At 36.7% G+C, this 21800-nt stretch overlaps 1 protein-coding gene across 1 annotated transcript in view; it reads right to left on the minus strand.

Annotated features, from left to right (window-relative positions):
* The window catches only part of AGPS (alkylglycerone phosphate synthase), a 202913-nt gene that overhangs the window by 121313 nt on the left and 59800 nt on the right, over positions 1-21800 (minus strand). The window contains exons 3-7 of the mRNA XM_006878799.1: positions 18766-18856; positions 16355-16475; positions 16188-16262; positions 10004-10075; positions 7778-7857 (exon numbers count right to left, since the gene is read on the minus strand). Coding sequence (XP_006878861.1) covers positions 7778-7857; positions 10004-10075; positions 16188-16262; positions 16355-16475; positions 18766-18856 — 439 coding nt within the window. The remainder of the gene's footprint in view (positions 1-7777; positions 7858-10003; positions 10076-16187; positions 16263-16354; positions 16476-18765; positions 18857-21800) is intronic.

The following is a 21800-nucleotide window of genomic DNA, read 5'->3' on the forward strand; positions in this document are numbered from 1 at the left end:
AATCCTTGGAGGCAAGGATTCTGAGGCTCCGTCTAACATACTTTGGGCATGTTGTGAGGAGAGACCGGTCCTTAGAGAGGGACATCATGCTTGGGAGGGTGGAGGGACAGCGCAGGAGAGGAAGGCCCTCTATGAGGGGGATTGATTCAGTGACTGGGATAATTGGGATGGGAGTGTCAGAGACAGTGAGGACAGAGCGGAGTTTAGGGCTGTTGTACATAGGGTCCGCTATGAGTTGCAGGCAACTCGACGGCACATAACAACAACAACAATCTTTATTCAGAGGGTTCCCATCAAGACGAACTGAGGTATTACATATTAAATAATCTTCCCACACACAAATCCTGGGATTCTGGAAATACTACCTGCAGTACTGTTGACACAGTGATCAATCTTAACTGATACCAAACTACTAAAAAAAATAAAGATTAAACAAACAAAAAGATTAAACAAGACACTTTCAAAGATATTTAAACTATTGTGATATCCCAATTTTTTTTCCAATTTAAAATAGAACCAGAGACCTCAGTTAAAAGTGAAACATATCCCGGTTTTTTAATCAAAACAAGGCATTTACCAAATTTATGACTCTCAATATAAAATATTTTTAACATTCTTTTTTGCCTAATTTTAATATATAAAAATCTTAGGAAGTTACTCTCTACTTTAGTAACAGTGTGTAACACAAAGTATAAGAGCTTTGTATACAAACCAACATAAAATTTTAATAAAATACAATAAAAAGATAACCAAGTTAAAAAAAAAAACAAACACCCAAAAACCCCACAGAGAATGAAAAAATTCTCTTTTCTGCCTTAAACATTCAATTCTAAACAAATAAATACTATTACTGTACAGGTGAATATCTTTCCAGGTCTTTATGCATTTTTCAGTTTTTTTAAAAGAATACTATGTCAAGTATTGTTTAAAAATGAAAAGTTCTCCAAATCATAGTTGTCAAATCAAAACTGATTCACAGCTGCTCCTCCATGGACTTTTCAGAGGTGTCATAAGTCACAGGAGTGCCTGATTGATGCCAATGGCCAGAGAGGCATGACATTTGGGTTATCAATGCAACTTCATGTGGAATGAACCACCTAAGCTCCCTTAGGCATTGTTTAAGCATTAACAAATATTATGACGTTTTTATGAAGACCTAACATCATGTGAAATAAATAATAGTATTATGATTCATGCAACCAGCCTAACTTTATGGTCTTAATTTTTCACTAATATCACATGCAAACAAAATCTGACTGAAGATTATCCAAAAACTACTTTAACAGTACATCAACAGAAAACTGCCAGGAATAAAATCTGGGTTTAAAAGAGGGCGTGGCACTAGGGATATCACTGTCAATGTCAGGTGGATCTAGGCTGAAAGCATAGAGTGGGAATCCCACAACACCCGATTGTGCTTATGCAAAACCTATAGTACCTACAAACCAACAATACCTACTAACACTGACTGACATTATAACTTGTATATCTCTGGGGTGGAAAAAAAAGTTACTTTCTACTTTAAAAGTAGACTCTTCTATTCCTGTATTATGGTGAGCAATCAAACAACATGTAGTCTTTTACTAGATCCTATCTGCACTTTTATATGCTCTTACTGAGCCCTGGTGACTGAATGACAGAGAGTTGCACTGGCAACCCAAAGGTACACAATTCAAACCCACCAGTCACTCTGGGAAAGATGAGCAATCTCCTCCCGTGCAATTTACGACTTCTGAACACCCACTGGAGGGTCAGTTATAGGTCAGTTTCGATTTGATGGCACAGCAACAACTTCAGGCAATAACTAATGTGGGTAAGTCTACGTGATAATAAAAAGGAAGAGACACAAGAGATAATACAAGAATAACAGTACTTCACTGAGCCATACAACACTATGCCACATCAGCGGTTATCAAATTTAATGCCAACTCAGAATGACGACACGCTTATCAGAGCAGAACTGTGTTCCGAGACTTTTCAATGGCTAATGTTTCAGAATCTCTTGCTCATATGTTGTTTCATGAAATTCTTCTATCTGCCAATTCCTTTTGGTACAATGACTCTGTATACTCTTTCCATTTTCTTTTAATATTTCTTGATCGTTTTAATAGTCTACCCAAAGCATCCGAAAGTATTGCAACTCAAGATTTGACTTTGTTCTTGAGTTCCTTTATCTTAAGAAATGCTGGGTGAGTTTGGCCTTTTTGATTTTCTGACTCCAGCTTCTTACACATTTCATTGTAATACTTCACTATGTCTCCTCACACTGCCTTTTGCAATCTTCTGTTCAGCTGCTTAATATCTTGATTTTTCTCCCCTCTCTGCTTTGGCTTCTCGGCACTCTAGTGTAATATTCAGAGTCTCCTCTGATATCCATTTTGATCTTTCTTCTCTTTCTTTGCAATGAACTTTTGCACTCTTCCTGGATGATACTCTTGATATCCTCCCACAACTCATCTAGTCTTCGCTCATTCAGTGTTTAAGGCTTCAAACCTGTTCATGAGATGGTTCTGAAATTCAGGTGGGATAGACTCAAAGTCATATTTTGGTTCCTGTGGATTTAATTTTTCTCAGCTTCAGCTTGAACTTGCATATGAGTAGGTGGTGGTGGTCTGTTCCACAACTAGCACCTGGCCTAGTTTTTGCAGGTGATACTGAGCTTCTCCAGCAATTCTTTCCACAGATGTAATCAATCTGGTTCCTATGCATACCATCAGGTGAAATCCATGTGTATAACCTGTGCTTATGTTTTCTATAAAATGTATTTGCAATGAATAAATCGTTGATTCTATAATTCTATCTCCAGCTTCATTTCTGTCACCAAGTCTGTGTTTTCCAACTAGTGATCCTTATTCTCTGTTCCCAATTTCTGCATTCCAGTCACGCATTAATATTAATGCATCTTGACTGCATGTTTGATTGATCTCTGACAGTAAAAGTTTGTAGAAATCTTCTATTTTCTCTTTGTTGGCTCTGGTTTTGGGGAGCCTGTGGTGATGACGGAGGAATTTCAAGTGGCTTTGAAAGAACTGGCAAAAAATAAGGCCCCAATTGGAATACCAATTGACACATTTCAACTAATAGACGCTGCCCTAGATGTGCTCACCAAGCTGTGTCAAGAAATCTGGAGGACAACCACTTGGCCAACTGGGATAGAAAAGAGATCTATATTTGTTCCCATTCCAAAGAAAGGTGATCTGACAGAGTGCAGAAATTTAATAAACAGTATCATTAATATAATATGCAAGCAAAATTCTGACTGCCAGAAGTGCAGGCAGGATTTAGAAGGGGTCACAGTACTAGGGATATTGTAGCTAATGTTAGATGGATCTTGGCTGAAAGCAGCGAGTACCAGAAGAATGTCTATCTGTGTTTCATTGATTATGCAAAAGCGTTTGACTATGTAGATCACAACGAACTGTGGCTAATTCTGAAAAGAACCGGAATCCCAGAACATTTGATAGTGTTAATGTGAAACCTATACTTAGACCAGGAGGCAGTCAGAACAGAGCAAGGAAACACTGCATGGTTCAAAATTGGGAAAGGTGTATGCCAGGGATGTGTCCTATATCCATACCTTTTCAATCTATATGCAGAACAGATTATCTGGGAGGCTGGGCTCTATGAGGAGAAAAGTGGCATCAGGAAGATTGCGGAGGAAGATTAATCAACAATCTGCGCTATGCAGATGACACAACCCTGCTTGCTGAAACTGAGGAGGACCTGAAGTGCTTCCTGCAGATGGTCAAGGACTGTAGCCTTCAATATGGATTGAGGCTCATTATCAAGAAAACAAAGATTCTCACCACTGGGCTAATTGGCAGCATCATGATGGATGGTGAAGAGACTGAGATTATTAACAGCTTTAGTTTGCTTGGCTCCACAGTCAACACTCTTGGCACCAGCAGCCAGGAAATGAAAAGACCTCTCCAAAATACTGAAGAGCAACGATATTAGTCTGGAAACTAAGGTGTGCCTGATACAGGTCATGATCTTTGCAATCACTGGCTATGGTCAGAGAGTTGGGCAATGACAAGGGATGATAGAAGGAGAAATGATGCCTTTGAGCTATGGTGCTGGAGAAGAGTACTGAATATACCATGGACTACTAAGAGACAAATAGGTTCATCCTGGAGAGTATGAGACTAGGCTGCTCCTTGGAGGCAAGGAATCTGAAGCTTCATCTGACATATGTTGGACATATTGCAAGGAGGGGTCTGTCCTTGGAGAGGAACGTCATGCTTGGGAGGGTAGAGATACAGTGCAGAAGAGGAAGATCCTCAATGAGATGGACTGATTCAGCGACTGGGGTAATGGGGGTAGATGTGTCAGAAACAGTGAGATTGGCACAGGATAGAGCAGGGTTTAGGGCTGTTGTGCATAGCGTTGCTATGAGTTGCAGGTGACTTGACAACACATAACAATGGCAACAATAATGTTTCAGAAGTACACTGCCAGGCTTTTTTTCTAAAACACCTGTACATAAATCCAAACCTCCAATCATTTGGTTAGCGGTTGAACACGCTAATCTTTTCTCTCACCCAGATATTCTCACAGAACTACATGTAGCATTACATAAGATGGTATATATGAAAATTTTTTGGTTTGTTTCCTTTTTAAAAAAATACAAGACTTGATTCTCAATGGTTTGTTAGACACTGGTTGTTTGCTGATGTTGCTGTTACGTGTCATCAAGTCAGAACCAACTCATAACTGACCAGAAGCTCATAATTTTCAGAAGCTGTAAATCACACAGAAGGAGACTGCCCATCGTTCTCCTCTGGAGCCTCTGGTGGATTCCAACCATAATGAATTATCTGTCATTTTGTCATCTGACGTGAGCAGGGAATTGCCTTGAAAGTGAGGTCTTTCCCTCTAATATATAAATGGATGCTCTAACAAAGTTCTTGCTCTCTCTAGATCATGCATGCTTCTGGTTGCCTAACCTCCAATCCTGGGACACAAGTCAGCAGAATTCTTCAGCATGCCACTTGACCTCCAGATTCTGCCCTTGTCTTCACAATTCTGTGTGTCATTTCCCTGAAACAAATCTCTCTGGATACCTATTCCTCACCTACTGTAAGAGCGAGATTCCAAAAACTCAAATTGTTATGCAAAATCAGCATTATATGAGTGTTGAGTGCCAAGTCCTATCTTTAGTTTCAGAGTCTTCCCTCTCCTAGACCTTCACTGCTCACTGGCCATAAAGTGTCCCCAGCATGTCTAAGGACACATGTGGTAACATGGGCCTTCCTTCCCTACCACCATAAGGGAACATGTGGCCCACCGCCTCCCATCATACGCAGAGCCCCTGCTCATCCTCTGCCCACAAACACTACTCAAACTAAGCAGAACAAGGAGACACTACCACCCCACCCGACTCTCTGCTGCTCAGCCCCTGTCTTCCCTCGCCCTGCACAGCCCACAGCCCATTTCATTTTCTTCTCTTCCTGATTCCCCTATCAACCTCACAGGTAGATGGGCACCATCCTCATGTGGCCTAATCACTGCCACGGCCTCCAGAATACGTAGGAGTGACCTGCAGAGAGTGCCTTGGACCGAGCTACAGCCCTGAAGAGTGCCCAGATCACCAGAGACACCACTTTAATTGGTTTCTTTCCTAAAGTTTTCATAAACTCAAGCAAGATAATAAGATACTCAGTAAGTGGAAAACAGGAGTTTATGTATACAGTTCATTGGTTTTGCTCCTCCAGAAAAATTAGACTAAATAAAAGGTAAGTGATTCAAATCCCTAGCTGTTCCATGGGAGAAAAATGGGACCGTCTGCTCTAATAAAGATTGACAGCCTCAGAAAGCCTAGGAGGGAGTTCTCTGTATTACAAGGTCACTACTGGTTGAAAACTACCTAATAGCAGTAGATGGAAAAAAAAATCAAGCTTCTGACAGTACAAGCAACTATATAAAAAGAAGTATTAAATTATGAGTAAAAAGAAAAAAAAATATTAAGCTGACTGTACCTTATATTGTAGTCATTTTCTAAAAAAAAACCTAAAACCTCCATAACATCGACTGTTATAAACTAGGACTGATATGAAGGGGTTGAGGGGAGAACAGGAAAAGGATGGCTAGATAATGAACACTGCATAGGAACAGATGAGGAGGACTATCTGAGAAGAATGTGTGATTAAGCATTATATATGACAACAGTCTGGAACAAGAGAAGCATTTAAAAATGGACTGGGGGTGAGGGAAGGGAAGGGAGAGGGAAGGAGGAAAACGTACAGCAATGAATGAATGAAAATTCAATCTTTCTGTAAAATTTCATTAAAATCACAATATAAATTTTTTTAAAAAAGCAAAACCTAAAAACATTAAAAACCTGCTAAGGCTTTTAAATACTTGTCCAAACGGTAAACTTCATAACTATAAAGTATCCAAGAATATTTTTTTGGAAGAAGAAAGAAATGGAAAGAGGTGGAAAGGAAAAAATAACTCTTACAGAAGGTTTGGCAAAATCTTTGTTGTTATTGTCTGGTGCTATGAAATCAATTAGGACCCAGCAAGGCTATGAACACCACATCTGAAATTTCCTGCGCCATTCTCCTGATTTCTAATATGCTCGAGCCCACTGTTACAGTCACTATGTCAATGTATTTTGTTGAGAGCCTACCTTTCTTTCACTGAAACCTCAATCTTTCCAAGTGTGATGCCTTTTTCCAAGCGTGATGCCTTTTTCCAAGCATTGACCCCTCCTATCAACTAGCACAAAATGTATGAGACCAAGTTTCACCATCCTTGCCTCTGAAGAGTATTCCGGTTCCTCCAAGACAACCTTGTTTATTCTTCTGATTGTCTGTGGGACTCTTCAATCCTTAGTCCATTTAGCACTCTTCTCCAACACTACAATTTAGAGGCATCGAGTCTACTGCCATCCTTATTCACTATCTAACTTTCAGACACATAGAAAATAACTGGGGAAAACCATGGTTTGGAGGTCTCTAAACTGAAATCCCTACTCCTTAGTACTTTGGAGAGGTCCTTAAAAGCAGATTTTCACAGCAGAGACATTTTTAGAGAAATGTGAAGAAAATGTAATATATCTTGGAGAAGGTGCAACCAGAGTGCTCTCTGGAAGCAAAGATGATAAACTCCAGCAGGTTTTCAGAGGCTGTAAATCACACAGGAAGGGACTGCCCATCTTTCTCCCACAAGTAGCTTGTGGATTCAAACTGTGTGCCTTTGGGATTGCAGTGCAGCTTCTTGCCACTAGGCCTCCACAGCTCCAAAAAATAGACTCAGCATCACCAAAACCCAACTTAACAGAAATATATTATACAAAATCCTGCACAGATAAGGCTTATTGACTGCAGTGCAAATCACAGTTAAGAGGACCACCTATCCATAAAAATATCCAAGAAAGTCAAGATTAAATATATTTTCTTTTAATTTCTTGTTTTGTTTTTTAATCTTTATTTTATATTGGTTTGCTTACAAGGTTCATATACATTGTGTTTCATACAACCATCTCCATTCATTATATTTCATAAAATTAATCATCACTGAACAATGTTCACTATTACGTCTTTCCTAAACCCTGCCAGGTATTTCCCATTTCTTTTGCCCACCTCTCCAACCACCAAATTGTGAAATCCTAGCATTTAAAATTCTATCACAGAATTTTTTTTTAACTCTATCACAGAATTTTAAGTATGTATCTAATGTCAAACTAAATAATTTATCTTAATTACTAAGACAGAGAGTCACAAAAATGCTTAAGATGTTTTAAATATAAAGCTATCTTCTAAAACTCACATACCATTTGTGAAGTATCGAGAGAAATAATTGTTCTTGTTTCATCTGCAGGACACATCAGGCCATATGAAACACTTGTTCCTCCTACCACAATGGGAAACAACAACTTTATGTTTGAATATTCTATTTTTATGCATTCTATTTTTAGCTACATTTCTAAGTTAAACCTCTCATATAATGCATAGATATGCCCACTAAGAAAGTGATGCCAATCTCTACTTGATAAAACATGATTTGCAAACACTAAATAATTAATACATTAAAAGCAAACTCATCTTTATTTTATGGTGTATGCTAAAATGAAAAAATATTATGAAGCTGAAAACAATGAAATATAAACTCCATTCCCAGGATATGGCACATGCAAATGAAGCCCCTAGTAATTTTTGGAACTCCAAAATCACAATTAGAAAAATTCTAAGCTAATGATTACCATGGAGTGTTAGATTAACATTTTTTTTAAAAGTCCATATTCAAAAAAACTATAGATACCATGACCTCCTCTCTATCATAATTGATTCATTTATCAATTAAACGAATACTTTCCATTACCATATAAAAAGGTTTTAAAAAAACTGGAATATAAGTAAGTTAGAATTGTAGAGTGTATGCAATTAAAAAAAAGTAAATTTGTTCTTTGGTGAAAAGTTATTTTAATAAGCCAATCTCAATAATAAATAATATTTTCTCTATTTGTCTTGACACTATTTGTCAAAAGCAAAATGCTTTTTTGACATCAGCAGAGAAAAACAGTGTTCTCAGTTCTTAACTAAATCTGTATCTATTAGGTGCCGTTCAGTAAATTACAACTTACAGCGACCCCAGAAACAGTAAAACGAAAGCTTGCCCTATCCTGTACTATCTGCATAATCTCTGCTATGCTCAGATCCATTGTTGTACTCACTGTGTCAATCCTCACTGAGGGTCATCCTCTTTCACTGAACCTCTACTTTTCCCAATATGATTATATATCTGATTAATTTCTTATATAGTGCCTCTATTGATTTTGGACAGAAAACATGTGGAAGTCACTTTGGGAAAAGGTAAAAATTATAGGGACTCAGCTTACTTTTCTAGAGGTAAAGTCATGAATTATCAGCTAAGAATATACTGCCTACAATTAGGAACCACTATTATCGCTTCATGGCCTTTTGGCTAAGATAAAGTATAGGAATTACTATTGTTGTTGTTGTTAAGTGTCATAGAGTCATAGATGACTCACAGAGATCCTATGAACAAAAGCCCTGAACACTTGTATAACTTTGATAGTTTCTCCACATTCATAGTGTTTCCGGGAGTAATTTAGTCAAGGTTATTTGAAATCAGAAAAGACTCCTAATAAAAAAGCAGTACGGTAATGCCTATTATCTCTATGGATTAAAAATTCATAAAGTATTCGTAAAGTTTCAGTAAAAGAAGGAATTTTAAACTTCTGAAGTTGTTGGAGCCCCATTTTCATTCCATCAACAGGAATTCAGATCGTGAAGGTAATTTGCTTTGACTTGGGTAAATCACTATACTGAATAGATGAACCAGAAAGACCAAACTTAAAATTAAAAAAAAAAACAGCATTCATTCTTTTCTATTGACTGATACTGTTGTTGTTATGTGCTGTCGAGTCACTGGAGACTCAGAGCAACTCTATGTACAACTCTGAAGTCTGTCCTGTCCTGAGTCTCACTGACTCTGGCACACCTACTCCCACTGCCCCAGTCATCTCATCTGGGATCTTCCTGTCCTGCACTGTCCCTCTACCCTTCCAAGCATGTCCCTCTCCAAAGACCTGTCCCTCCTGGCCACATACCCAAAGTATGGGATATAGAGCTTCAAAATCCTAGCCCCCAAAGAGAAACTTGGCTTTACACCTTCCAAGACAGACCTGTTTGTTTTCTTGGTAGTCCATGGTACTACTGATATAAAAATGAAACTGATTAATCTTTTATTCTGTATTTTTTTTCTTAAAACATTTTAACAGTTATAATTATCCTTTGAGAAATACAATTCTCTTCTTAAACATACAAGTCCTGGAGTAATTACTAAACTATAACATATTTAGACATTATATCACAGTTTCAAATTCTATTTCTATGGAAAAGAAGTCTGAACTGAGAGTACACCATATCACAACCGTTTAGCTGGATCTACTCAGAATGGTAATTTTGAGAATAACTATATCATAATTTTCCCCCAAGTTTGTATCATATTAAAATTCAAAAGGTACAATACTTACCACCAATTGGTATGATACAAAGGTTATATTTGCATGCTAGATTCACAATCTTAACTACATCATCATGACACGCTGTTGAAGAAAAGGGAAAACCAATCAGTCAAAATTAAGTCTTTATTCAAACAGCCTGTTTATTATTTACTTGTTTTACTTTTCATTTTGAAGTAATGTTTTGCTTACACTAAAGTTTAACAAGTCATACAAAGACTTTTCTTCACCTAGCATCTCTAAATAGTAACATTTTACAAAACTAGTGTTTAATTACCAAAATCAGACAATAGTAATATAATGCTATTAATGAATATATAGACCTTATTCAAATTTTGCCAAATATCTCATAATGTCTTTTTCTGTACTATAATCAAATCCAAAATCACATATTACATTTACTTAACCATTTTTTCCTTATCCTAAGATAATTTTTCCACCTATCTTTGACTTTCTTCTCCTTGGCATTTGGTAAGTACTAGGCAATCGTAGGTTACTGGTTACTGGAGTGTTACTGTTAAGAAGTTGTACAGCCAACCCAAAGACACAGAGTTCAAATGCAACACTTGCTCTGTGAGATAAAGATGGGCAATCTTCTCCGGTGCAATTTACTGCCTCTGAAAATCTGCTAGAGGGTCAGCTATGGGTGGATTCAGACTCAACGGTACAAAACAACAACAGTCAGTTATTTCATAGAGCATCATAGAGCATCCTTTGAGTTGATACTTATTCGTGAGTAAATCCAGGTCATACATTTTTAGCAAGAATTCTACGTGGTGTTAATTTCTTAGTGTATAATGTCCAAAAGGGTATGATGCAGACAAGTCTCTTTTCTAGTAATACTAACTTTCATTATTTGGTTAGATGGTGTTTGCTAGGTTTTTCAAGTATAAGATATTATATTTCCTGTAGAAATCGATAAATATCTTCTAGGGAGATACCAAAGATTACATAAATATCATGCTTCTCGCTCTTTCATCCACGAATTTTAGCGTCCATTGATTCTTCATTCTATTATTTCTGTAGATGTTATAATATTACATAACTATTCTTTTCAGTTGCAAATAATTAAAAGTCACTCTTCATCAATATAAAAGTTATATAAGTAACAAAAATCTAATTACAGATTATTTTAAATGCCAAGTTGGAAAGGTTATGACTCAATTTGACTGTCAATAGAACATGAAGTGAAGGTTTTTCAGGAAGGGAACAAAATGGCCAAGAGAATATTTTAGAAACCCTTGAGAGTCAATAGAAAATTTCTATCAAAGTCAAGTACAGGCTTCAATACATTAGTAACTCCATGGAGAAAAAACCCCTTTCTCTGAAGTCCTTATACTGACAGATTCAACAGAATAACTGCATAAACTTGGTCAATAAGAACTATTTATATAGTTTCTTGATGTGTAAAACAAAACATCAAAGAGAATTATTTTAGAAAAATTAATTTTCCAATGGTATTTTTATGTCAGAATAGAGCAAGGAAACACCACATGGTTCAAAATCAGAAAAGGAATGAGTCAAGGATGTATCCTGTCTCCAAATCTTTTCAATCTGTAGGTGGAAAGATCATCCAGGAGGCAATCTTTTCAATGTGTAGGTGGAAAATATCATCCAGGAGGCTAGGCTCTATGTGGAGGAACATGGCATCATAATTGGAGGAAGACTTATCAACAGTCTATGTCTCCAGATGACATCACCTTAGTTGCTGAAACTGAGGAGTGCCTGAAGCATTTGCTGCAGAGGGTCAAGGCCTACAGTTTGTAATATGGATTGAAGCTCAACATCAAGGAGAAAAGATTCTCACCACTGAGCCAATTGGCAGCATCATGATAGCAGAAGAGATTGAGACTGCTAACAATTTCAGCCTGCTAGGTTTCATAATCAACATTCTTGGCATCAGAAGTCAGATAATCAAAATACAAACTGCATTAAAAAATCTGCTGTAAATGTAACAGAACAGCAAGCAACAAATACTGGCGAGGTGTGGAGAGACTGGAACTCTTATTCACTGTTGATGGAAGTGTAAAATGGTGTAACCACTGTGGAAAGTGGTGTGGTGCTTTCTCAAAAAGTTGCAAATAGAGATACCATTTGACCCAGCAATTCCACTACTGGGAATATACCCTAAAGAGACCATAACCGCCATCCAAGCAGATATATGCACACCCATGTTTATCACAGCTTTGTTCACAATAGCAAGGAGCTGGAAGCAACCTAAGTGCCCATCAACAAATGAATGAACAGAGAAGCTGTGGCATATTCACACACAAGAATACTATGCTGCATTGAAAAACAAGTAACTCATGCAATATCATTCAAAATGGGTGACCCTCGAGGACATTATGCTGAGTGAAATATCTCAGTCACAAAAGGACAAACACTGCATAGTGACACTGTTGTAGAATGGAACTGATATCAGGGCTGGGGTAAGAATGAGAAAAACTGAAAAAATTATGTATACTGCACTGAAACGGATGAGGGATAGAACAGTTTAAAAGCAATATATTATAGAGTATTATGATTATCCTAAGAGTATACTTGGGGTGAGGAGAGAAGGCGAGGAGAGACTGTATACCAATGAAGGAATTTTCCTTTTACTTTTCAAAGAGAAGAGCAAACTGGGGGTGAGAGGGTGGATGGGTAGGGAGAAAAGTACAACAATGAATGAATGAAAATCCAAAATCTCTGTAAATATTCATTAAAATTAATAATAATAATAATAAAAAGTAAAAAAATTGCCAAAATACCACAAAATAGAAAAAGAAAAATAATGAAATATTTTGTAAGTTAACTACCTGATACTCTATCATCTTAACTTTTTTCCTTAGTTTTCTGACTTAATAATTTTAAACATCCTTTTGCATGGCAATAATATTTTTATATCGTTTTCTATAGCATAGATAGATAATGCATTTATTTTTCATTATTTATAACTTGGAGAATTGATCTGAAAATAAAACATTCAGAAGACTAATTTTTTAAAAAATCTGCTGTGAGGGACCTCTCCAGAGTGCTAAAGAACAAGGATGTCACTAGTGACTAAGGTGCGACTGATGCAGGCCATGGTCTTCACAATTGCTTGCTATGAATCAGAGAACTGGACAATGACCAAAAAAGACAGAAAAATAATTGATGCCTTTGTGTTGTGGTGCTGGAAAAGAGTACTGAACATACCATGAACTGCCAAGAGTACTAATAAGTAGTAGTTTGTCCTAGAAGAGGGTGAAAGCAGTCTGCTCCTTGGAGGCAAGGATTGTGAGACTCACATACTATGGGCATGTAGTAGGAAGGACCAGTCTTTGGAGAAGGATATCACACTTGCAAGAGTAGAGGGACAGGGCACGAGAAGAAGACCCCAGATGAGATGGACTGACATAATAGCTGGGGTAATGATGGTCAGTGTGTCAGAGATAGTGACATTGGCTCAGGATAAAGCAGGGTTCAGAGCTATTGTGCATAAGGTCACTATGAGTCGTAGTCAACGCGACAGTACTTTAACAACAATGGTACTTAGGAGTGGCAAGAAAGCTAAGACATGGAAATCTTTACGATTATGGCATTTTATATATGTATACACACACACATATACACAACACATACACACACAGACACATATATATGAATACACACACACACAATTTGTAAGTCTTAAGACAGACACATACTTCCATTTTGGTATTCTGTTGTTGTCTGGTGCCATCGAGTAGATTAAGATTCATAGCGATCTTATGAAACACATCTGAACTTTACCGTATCCTAAGCCATCTTCACAATTTCAGATAGGCTGAAGCCCACTTTTACTGTATCAATTCTTACGTTAAAGGTCTTCCTTTCTTTCCCTGATCCTCCACCTTTCCTAGGTAATGTCTTTTCCCCATACTGACAACATGTCCAAATCACCATTCCTCCCACAAAGGGGCTCCCTGATTCTACTTCTCCAATAAACTTTGATGTTCTTTTGTCAGTCCATTTACTTCTCTCCAGCATTTCAAGGGCACTGATTCTTTTTCTGTCATCCTTTTCCACTGTCTAACTTTCAGATACACAGGAAGTAACTGAAGATACCAAAGACTGGATCAGGTTCATCTTAGTCTTTAAACGTACATGTTTGCTCTATAGCACTTTGGAGAGGTAAAGTTAAGTCTTTTGCTTGTGTGACTACTGTTATTATGGGTTTCAATTATAAAACTGAGTAAAATTAAATTATTAACAACTTCAGTCTTTTCTCCATCATGATGTTGCCTACGGTATTCTCTTATTTTAATATTCAAACACATAAAGAAAGTACCTAGAAGACATGTTGAAAATTTTACTCAAAATACCTTAAAAGATATTCTAGGTATTCTGTGAGAGGTTAAAATCGATAAATTTTGCTTCATTTTTTTTTTCTGGGGTGGGGGCCAGAATGAACCTTCCTTAAAATTTAATAGAAGCATCCTAAAGCTATTTTTTTAAAGTAGGCAAAACAAAATTACTTCTTCTATTTGAGGATATTGCCCCCTCTCTTCCCTCTCAACCCCAACAGCTAAATTTGTTTATCAGTTAACAAAGGATTTAGTCTACACTGTTGTTGTTATGTACCATTTAGTCAGAACCAACTCACACCTGATGCTTCAGCAGGTTTTCAGAGGCTACAAACTACACAAAAGGATTTTCTCTTTCTCCTATAGAGGAGCTGGTGGATTTGAACCACCTACCTTTGGGTTGGCAGCAAAACTGCTTACCAGTAAGCCACTAGAGTTCCCTATTTATTTTATAACTATTTTAAATTCATACAAGAATACACATAGTAATCAGGTAAAGTTATTTCATTTCTGTGCTCTCAGGTTTTTCCCCTGTCCTTACTTTCCTCCTGCCCTAATATTAAAGTATGATCTATTTTTTTTTTTTGCTCCTAAAAAGACTGAAGAGGCAAAAGGAGCAGAAGACTATCATACAGCTTTTTAAAATAGCGAAGAACTGTATGTTGTTCTACTTTAAATAATTTCCTAACAGGGTTGAATATAAAACACACACACACACACACACACACACACACAGATGTATGTATGTACGTACACACACACACACACACACACACACACACACACACACACCCCCCAAACCTACTGCCACTGAATTAATTCCAACTTATAATGACCTCCCACTAGTGTATGAGGCTGTAAATCTTTATTGGCAGGAGATTACCTATCTTTCTCCCTCGGAATGGCTGGTGGGCTTGTGATACCAATTTTTGGTTGAGCAGCCTATGTTACTATGATACACACAGCATCATCAGGGCTGACTGCTGAGTACTCTCATATATACACACACACACACACACACACACATATATACACATACATATATATGTATATGTATATATGTGTGTATATATGTGTGTGTGTGTGTGTGTGTATATATATATATATACACACACACATATATACACACACACAGACACAACACAACAGAAAGCTAATCTATCATCCACTCCAAGGTATAAAATTCATTACTATGTATTTTAATATATGAAAATACATATGTAATAATATATACAGACACAATGTTATCAACTTATTTAGCCATGTGAATAGCATATTTAAGCCACAGTTTGATCTCAACAAATTATTACTGCTGTTACGTAGCACCGAGTCAGACTGACACACTGCTGACCCTTCAGTGAGGATTCAGATGCCATAAACTGCATAGGAAACAGTCCATCTTTGTCCCAGAGCAGCTGCTGAACTGGAACTGTATGTCTTTGGGCTGCCAAACCAACTCCTTATCGGTAACTAACCAGAGTTCCCTTACATATAAAATAATTTATATACACATATAGTGTAATCAAATTATTAACAGTCTATTTTTAGCCCACAAATTGTTATCAAAAATTATTACAGCTTATAATGGTCAATTTAATTAATATTTTCTACACATTTGGCTGTATCACTGGTTAACAGTTTCACTATGCTATCAAATTAACCAAAAATACATCCATCCTTCCACTGATATTATAAACTATTTATATTCCAAATAACATTAAGAAACAATCAAATGTCAATATAAATAATTTAGAAGAATCAGATCTCTAAAAATACAGCTATATTTACTTTTTACAACTTAGTTACCAATTTAAATTTAGTTAAGATTTAATAATATCAAAGTAATGATACTAAAGAAAATGGGGGGAGGGAACGTGATGATGACTTACTTGGCCATAAAACTATGTCAGGAATTCGTTCAAATATTCCTTCCCTGAGCAGAAATATCTCATGAAGACAATGACCTGTTTTATAGTTTAAAAAGAGAAAAATATAAAAATATATTAAAGGATATTTTAAAATTTAATATTACTAGGACTCATATAAAGTAGCTTACCATGAGCTCTAAATACTCGATCATCTGCTTCTTGTGAATAGGAAATATTAGTTTTTTTAAGATCATGAAGAAAATCTTCATTTACAATAGAAGGAGGTGCATCACTAGGATTTAAGGATGCCTAGAAAATAAAAATTAGTTTATTTTATTTCTACAATATAAAGTTATAATATCTCTGAGAGGGAGAATGACTATAAAAAGTAGTTTTGGTTTCTTTTTAAGCTCCAAAGCAAAAGAGAATAAGGAAAATAGTCTTCTATAACTGCAAATGGCATTCTACATGTTATAGAAGTCTTATTTTCTCTTGTGATCCAAAGGCCAGCCTTTTCGTTGCATCATAACGGTCATCAAGAACAGAGGATGGTGTAAAACCCCCAATATTCAATGTTAATTCAGAGTCGTGGAAAGCCACATAAATTTTGAATTATCCATGTTTTTAGAAGGATAGGCAATATTCTCCTGCACTATTAACTGCCTCTGAAAACTCAGAAGAGAGTCAGCAAAGGGTCACTTTCAACTCTACAGTATAATATCTATCTGTGTTTTACATATAGATAAAGCTAAGCATTTCCTACACTTTGATTTCTACTTTTAAATGATCAAAAATAAGTCTCAAAATAAGTAAGACATTTATTAACTATTTTGCATTTAACTTTCAAAACCACTAAGCTAAATTTCAACTGATAAGTAATTATAAAAGTAAACTCTCAGCTTTTAAAGTTCAATCTATGTGACACTGGACAAATTAAGTCTTTGCATCTTCATTTGTTAAATGATTTTACAATCACCAGTATTATAGAACTACTACAGGAATGGCAGGTTAGAATTTTTATGAAAAGTACCCAGTATCACAGCTAGCATAAAAAGAAGTCTATAAATGGTTGGCCAAAAGTGGGGGAGGCGGCGGGGGGGGGGGTGTGTGTGTGAAGGGGGCAGAGAAAAATGGCAATGACATAGCATGAGAAAAAAAAAAGAAAAATATAAAAACATAATTTAAAGAGATATTTTTCCCCTTAGTCACTTATTTAGTCTCTTAAAAATAAGGAAAAATTACAAAAGAAAAAAGTTTGGGGTATAAGATTAGGAATTAATTCTTTAGCCTAATGTAATTATTAAAATAACTAGACTTTTAAATCAATTTAACAAGTAATCATTAAAACCTAGAGCGTTTCACATGATAGACACTGGAAAACACAGCGTGAAACATTGCCTTTCCACTTAGAGAACTTACACTCAAGTAGAGGGCAATATTTTATTAGTGTTATATGTGTAGAAAATTTAATGTTTTCTAATCGCATCTGGAGTTGTTGTGATACTGAACTCTGTGCCATTGGTATGTCAAATGCCATCACGGTTACCTATGGTTGACAAAGAGTTTGGTGGAGCTCCCAGATTAAGACAGGGTTGGAAGCAGGATTGGCATCCACTGCCTAAACAATAAGCCTTTGAAAACTCTACGAACATTAGAGAAGCAATGGTAGTTATAGAACAGGGTTCAGATCTTTTGTTCATAGAGTTGCTATGAGTCATGTTTGACTCAAGGGCACTTAACAACAAAAATAACAACAACAATCCCATCTACCAAAAAAAGGGAAGCTAAGTGAGCAAATTAAAGTTTTCTATCACTCCTATTTTAAGTGTTTACATTTTTATAATTTTGCATTCTAAATTACTTAATATTGTCATATTATCATTTGAAAATTATTCTATACTGCCAAGAAAACAAACAGATTCATCCGAGAGAGGGTTAAACCAGGCTACTCCTTGGAGGCAAGGATTCTGGGGCTTCGTCTGACATACTTTGGACATGTTGTAAGGAGGGACAGGTCCTTGGAGAGGGACATCATGCTTGGTAGGGTGGAGGGACAGCACAGGAGGGGAAAACCCTCTATGAGGTGGATTGATTCAGTGACTGGGGTAATCGGAATGGGTGTGTCAGAGGCAATGCAAATTGGCACAGGACAGAGCAGGGTTTAGGGCTGTTGTACATAGGGTCGCTATGAGTCGCAAACGACTCTCCACTCACCAGCACATAACAACAACAACAACAACAATCCCAGATTATTGCCAATCTATTTAACAATCTAAAAATAACAAAAACTTATCTTTTTCTCACAAAGTATTCTCACATCATTTGACTAATCCTATTAATAGAGGCAATTACTCCTTTCATTTCCCAAATAAGGATAACTAAGGATCAGAACGGATAAAGAATTTTCTGGATTAGCATCTAGATCTGAAAATCTAAATATACTGCCCCTAGAAAACCGAAAAAGTTCAATATAATTAGTAAAGATGTTTAAAAGACATGGCAACTGCATTAAAGCAACCATAATAAATGACATAAATTTCATTATCTTATCTAAACACAGCCAGAGAATTTTTTTAAAAGTTAATCCTTATTTGCTTACTTTAGAGGTAGATTTATGCTCCAGACTTACTCCAAGATTCCTTTGGATCCAATCTTTAAAAGTCGGTAAAGCCATGCCACTAAGAGGGTATCTGAGAAAATAAAAAGTTTGAGAAATTATCATCACTATAAGGCTTAGATTTTGTTTCCAGGTCAAAGAGTTCCTATCAAACCAATGTAAGTAAGACCATTATTCTTTATGAAGCTACTTAGAAAATTACTGAAGTCATATTCAACATTTTTTTCACTATAATAGTCTTCAATCATCTGTCCTTTCCTTCAAAAACCAGTCGAATAAGAATAACATCTAGAGCTGTTTTACTTTTAATTTTGTAAATATCTTATTACAACTATTTATAAAATACAAAATACATACATACAAAGCTACAGAAAATTATAATGTGCAGGAGTGATTTTTACAATGTGAAAGTCCCATGTGAATGACATCCTGACAATGAAACAGATTATCACTAGTAGCCCAAAGGCTCTTTTACAAGTCTTTTCCAGACCCTGCCACCTTTGACCACAGCAAAGGAGTCATATCTGACTCATATCCTATATTTCAATTACAGAACAATTTTGTTCTTTAAATGAAATGATAGAAAATTTATTTTACTTGTGCCTACTTTCTTTTGCTCAGTATTGTGTTTGTGAGATTTGCCATGTCATCACATGTGGCTAGTCGCAGCTCATGCATTTCCATGGCTAAATTCCACTATTTGAAAAGATCACCAAACAAAAAACTGAAATGGATGTCAGAAGAAACCCTAAAAATTGCACTAGAGGGCGGGGAAACCAAAAGAAAAGGAAAACATGCCAAAGTAAAGAGCTGAGCAGAAGATTTTAAAAGGCTGGTTGGGAGAACAAATAAAAGTTTTAGAATGGAATGTGCAGAGACTCGGACATGGAGAATAAAATGGGAAGAACTTGCTCTGCTTTTCTCAAGCTGTGAGAACTGAAAATCAAATTGAAGCCTCGAGTCACAATATTGAAAGATGCTATGCACAATATAATGAATGACCCAGAGAGCATCAAAAGAAGATGGGGGGAATACACAGAATCCCTGCACCGAGAAAATACTGACACTAGAAAATTTCAGGAAGTATCATATGAACAGGAGCCAATGATGATGGAGGAAGTAGAAGCTGCATTAAGAAACTGGCAAAGAATAAGGCCCCAGGAATCGATGGGGATACCAATTGACTTGTTTCAATTAACAGATGCAGCCTCAGATGCACTCACCAGTCTACACCAGGAAATCTGGAGGACAGCTGTTTGGCCAAAAGACTGGAAAAGGTCCATATATGTTTCCATTTCCAAGAAAGGTGATCCAAATAAATGTGGAAACTATTGAACAATATCATTAATATCACATGCGAGCAAAATACTGCTGAAGATCATCCAAAAATGGCTGGAATCGTCCATAGATAAGGAACTTCCAAGTAGAATTTAAAAGAGGCTATGGCACCAGGGACATCCCTGCTGATGTCAGATGAGTCCTGGCTCAAAGTGAAAAATACCAGAATCTGTGCTTTGTCTATATGTGCTTTATTGACTATGCAAAGGCATTTGACTGTGTGGATCATAACAAGTTGTGGTTGACACTGAGAAGAATGGTAGTCTCAAAATATTTAATTGTGCTCATGCGAAACCTGGACCTGCACCAAAAGGCTGAAGTATGAACACAGCAGTGGAACACTGCATGGTTTGTTAATTAAGAAAGGAGTGTGTTCTCTCTCCATACTTATTTTATCTGTTTGCTAAGCAAATTATTCAAGAAACTAGACTCTATGAAGAGGAATGCGGCATCAGGATTGGAGGGAGACTCATCAATAACCTGCATTACGTAGATGACACAAGCTTGCTTGATGAAAGTGAGGAGGACTTAAAGCACTTGTTGCAGAAGATCAAAGAATACAGCCTTCAGTGTGAATTGTATCTCAAGGTCAAGAAAACAAAGATTCTTACCACCGGACCAATAGGAAACATCATGATGTATGGAGAAGTTGAAACTGTCAACATCTTGCCTAGATCCACAATTAACATGCTTAGTACCAGCAATGAGAAAATAAGGAGATGCACTGCTCTGGGAAAATTTGCAGTTAGGGATCTCTCCAAATTATTGAGGAGTAATGATGTCAGTTTGAGAACTAGGGTGTCTCTAATTCAGGCCATAGTCTTTCTGATCACTTGCTATGTATCTGAGAGCTGTACAGTGAATAAGGATGACTGAGGAACTGATACCTTTGAGCAGTGATGTAGGAGAAGAGCACTGAACATCCCATGGATGGCCAAAAAAATAAACAAGTATGTCTTGGAGAGGGTGCAGGCAGAGTGCTTTGGAGGCAAGAACAATGAGGTTTCACCTCACATACTTTGGACATGCTGCTAGGAGGGTCTATTCCTTGGAGAAGAAGATGATATTAGGAAGAGTGGAGGGTCAGAGAAGGAGAGGAAGACCCTTGACCTGGTGAATTGATGTGTTGACTGTCAAGATGGGCTTCTCTGTGTCAGGAAGAGTGAAGATGGCACAGGATATAAGAGGATTCAGATATGTTGTTCATAGGGTCACTATGAGTCGTACTCAATTTGACAGCACCTAACAACAACCACAACTATTGTACGTTTGGTGTATGCAGAAATAATCTTTGTTTTCTTGAGAATATATGGACACATTTCTGTTTGGTACATAACTGACATAGGCTAGGTATATGTTTATTTAGCTTTAGTAAAGGTTGCTAAACAGTTTTCCAAAATGTTTGCCACAAGCAATGTGCGAGAGTTCTAGATGTCCCAGATCTTTCCAATAGGTGGTTTTACAGCCTTTAAAAAAAAATTAGATTTTCTAATAATAAGTCTATAGAGTTCTGGTGGCCTAATGTAAAGAACTTGAACTCCAGGCTGGGTTTAGAAGGGGTCGTGGTACTAGGGATATTGTTGCTGATATTAGATGGATCTTGGCTGAAAGCAGAGAATACCAGAAGAATGTCTATCTGTGTTTCATTGATTATGCAAAGGCATTTGACTGTGTGGATC

Source organism: Elephantulus edwardii, unplaced genomic scaffold (assembly GCF_000299155.1).
Source record: "Elephantulus edwardii isolate Elephantulus edwardi_28Jun2011 unplaced genomic scaffold, EleEdw1.0 scaffold00001, whole genome shotgun sequence".
Lineage (NCBI taxonomy): Eukaryota > Metazoa > Chordata > Mammalia > Macroscelidea > Macroscelididae > Elephantulus > Elephantulus edwardii.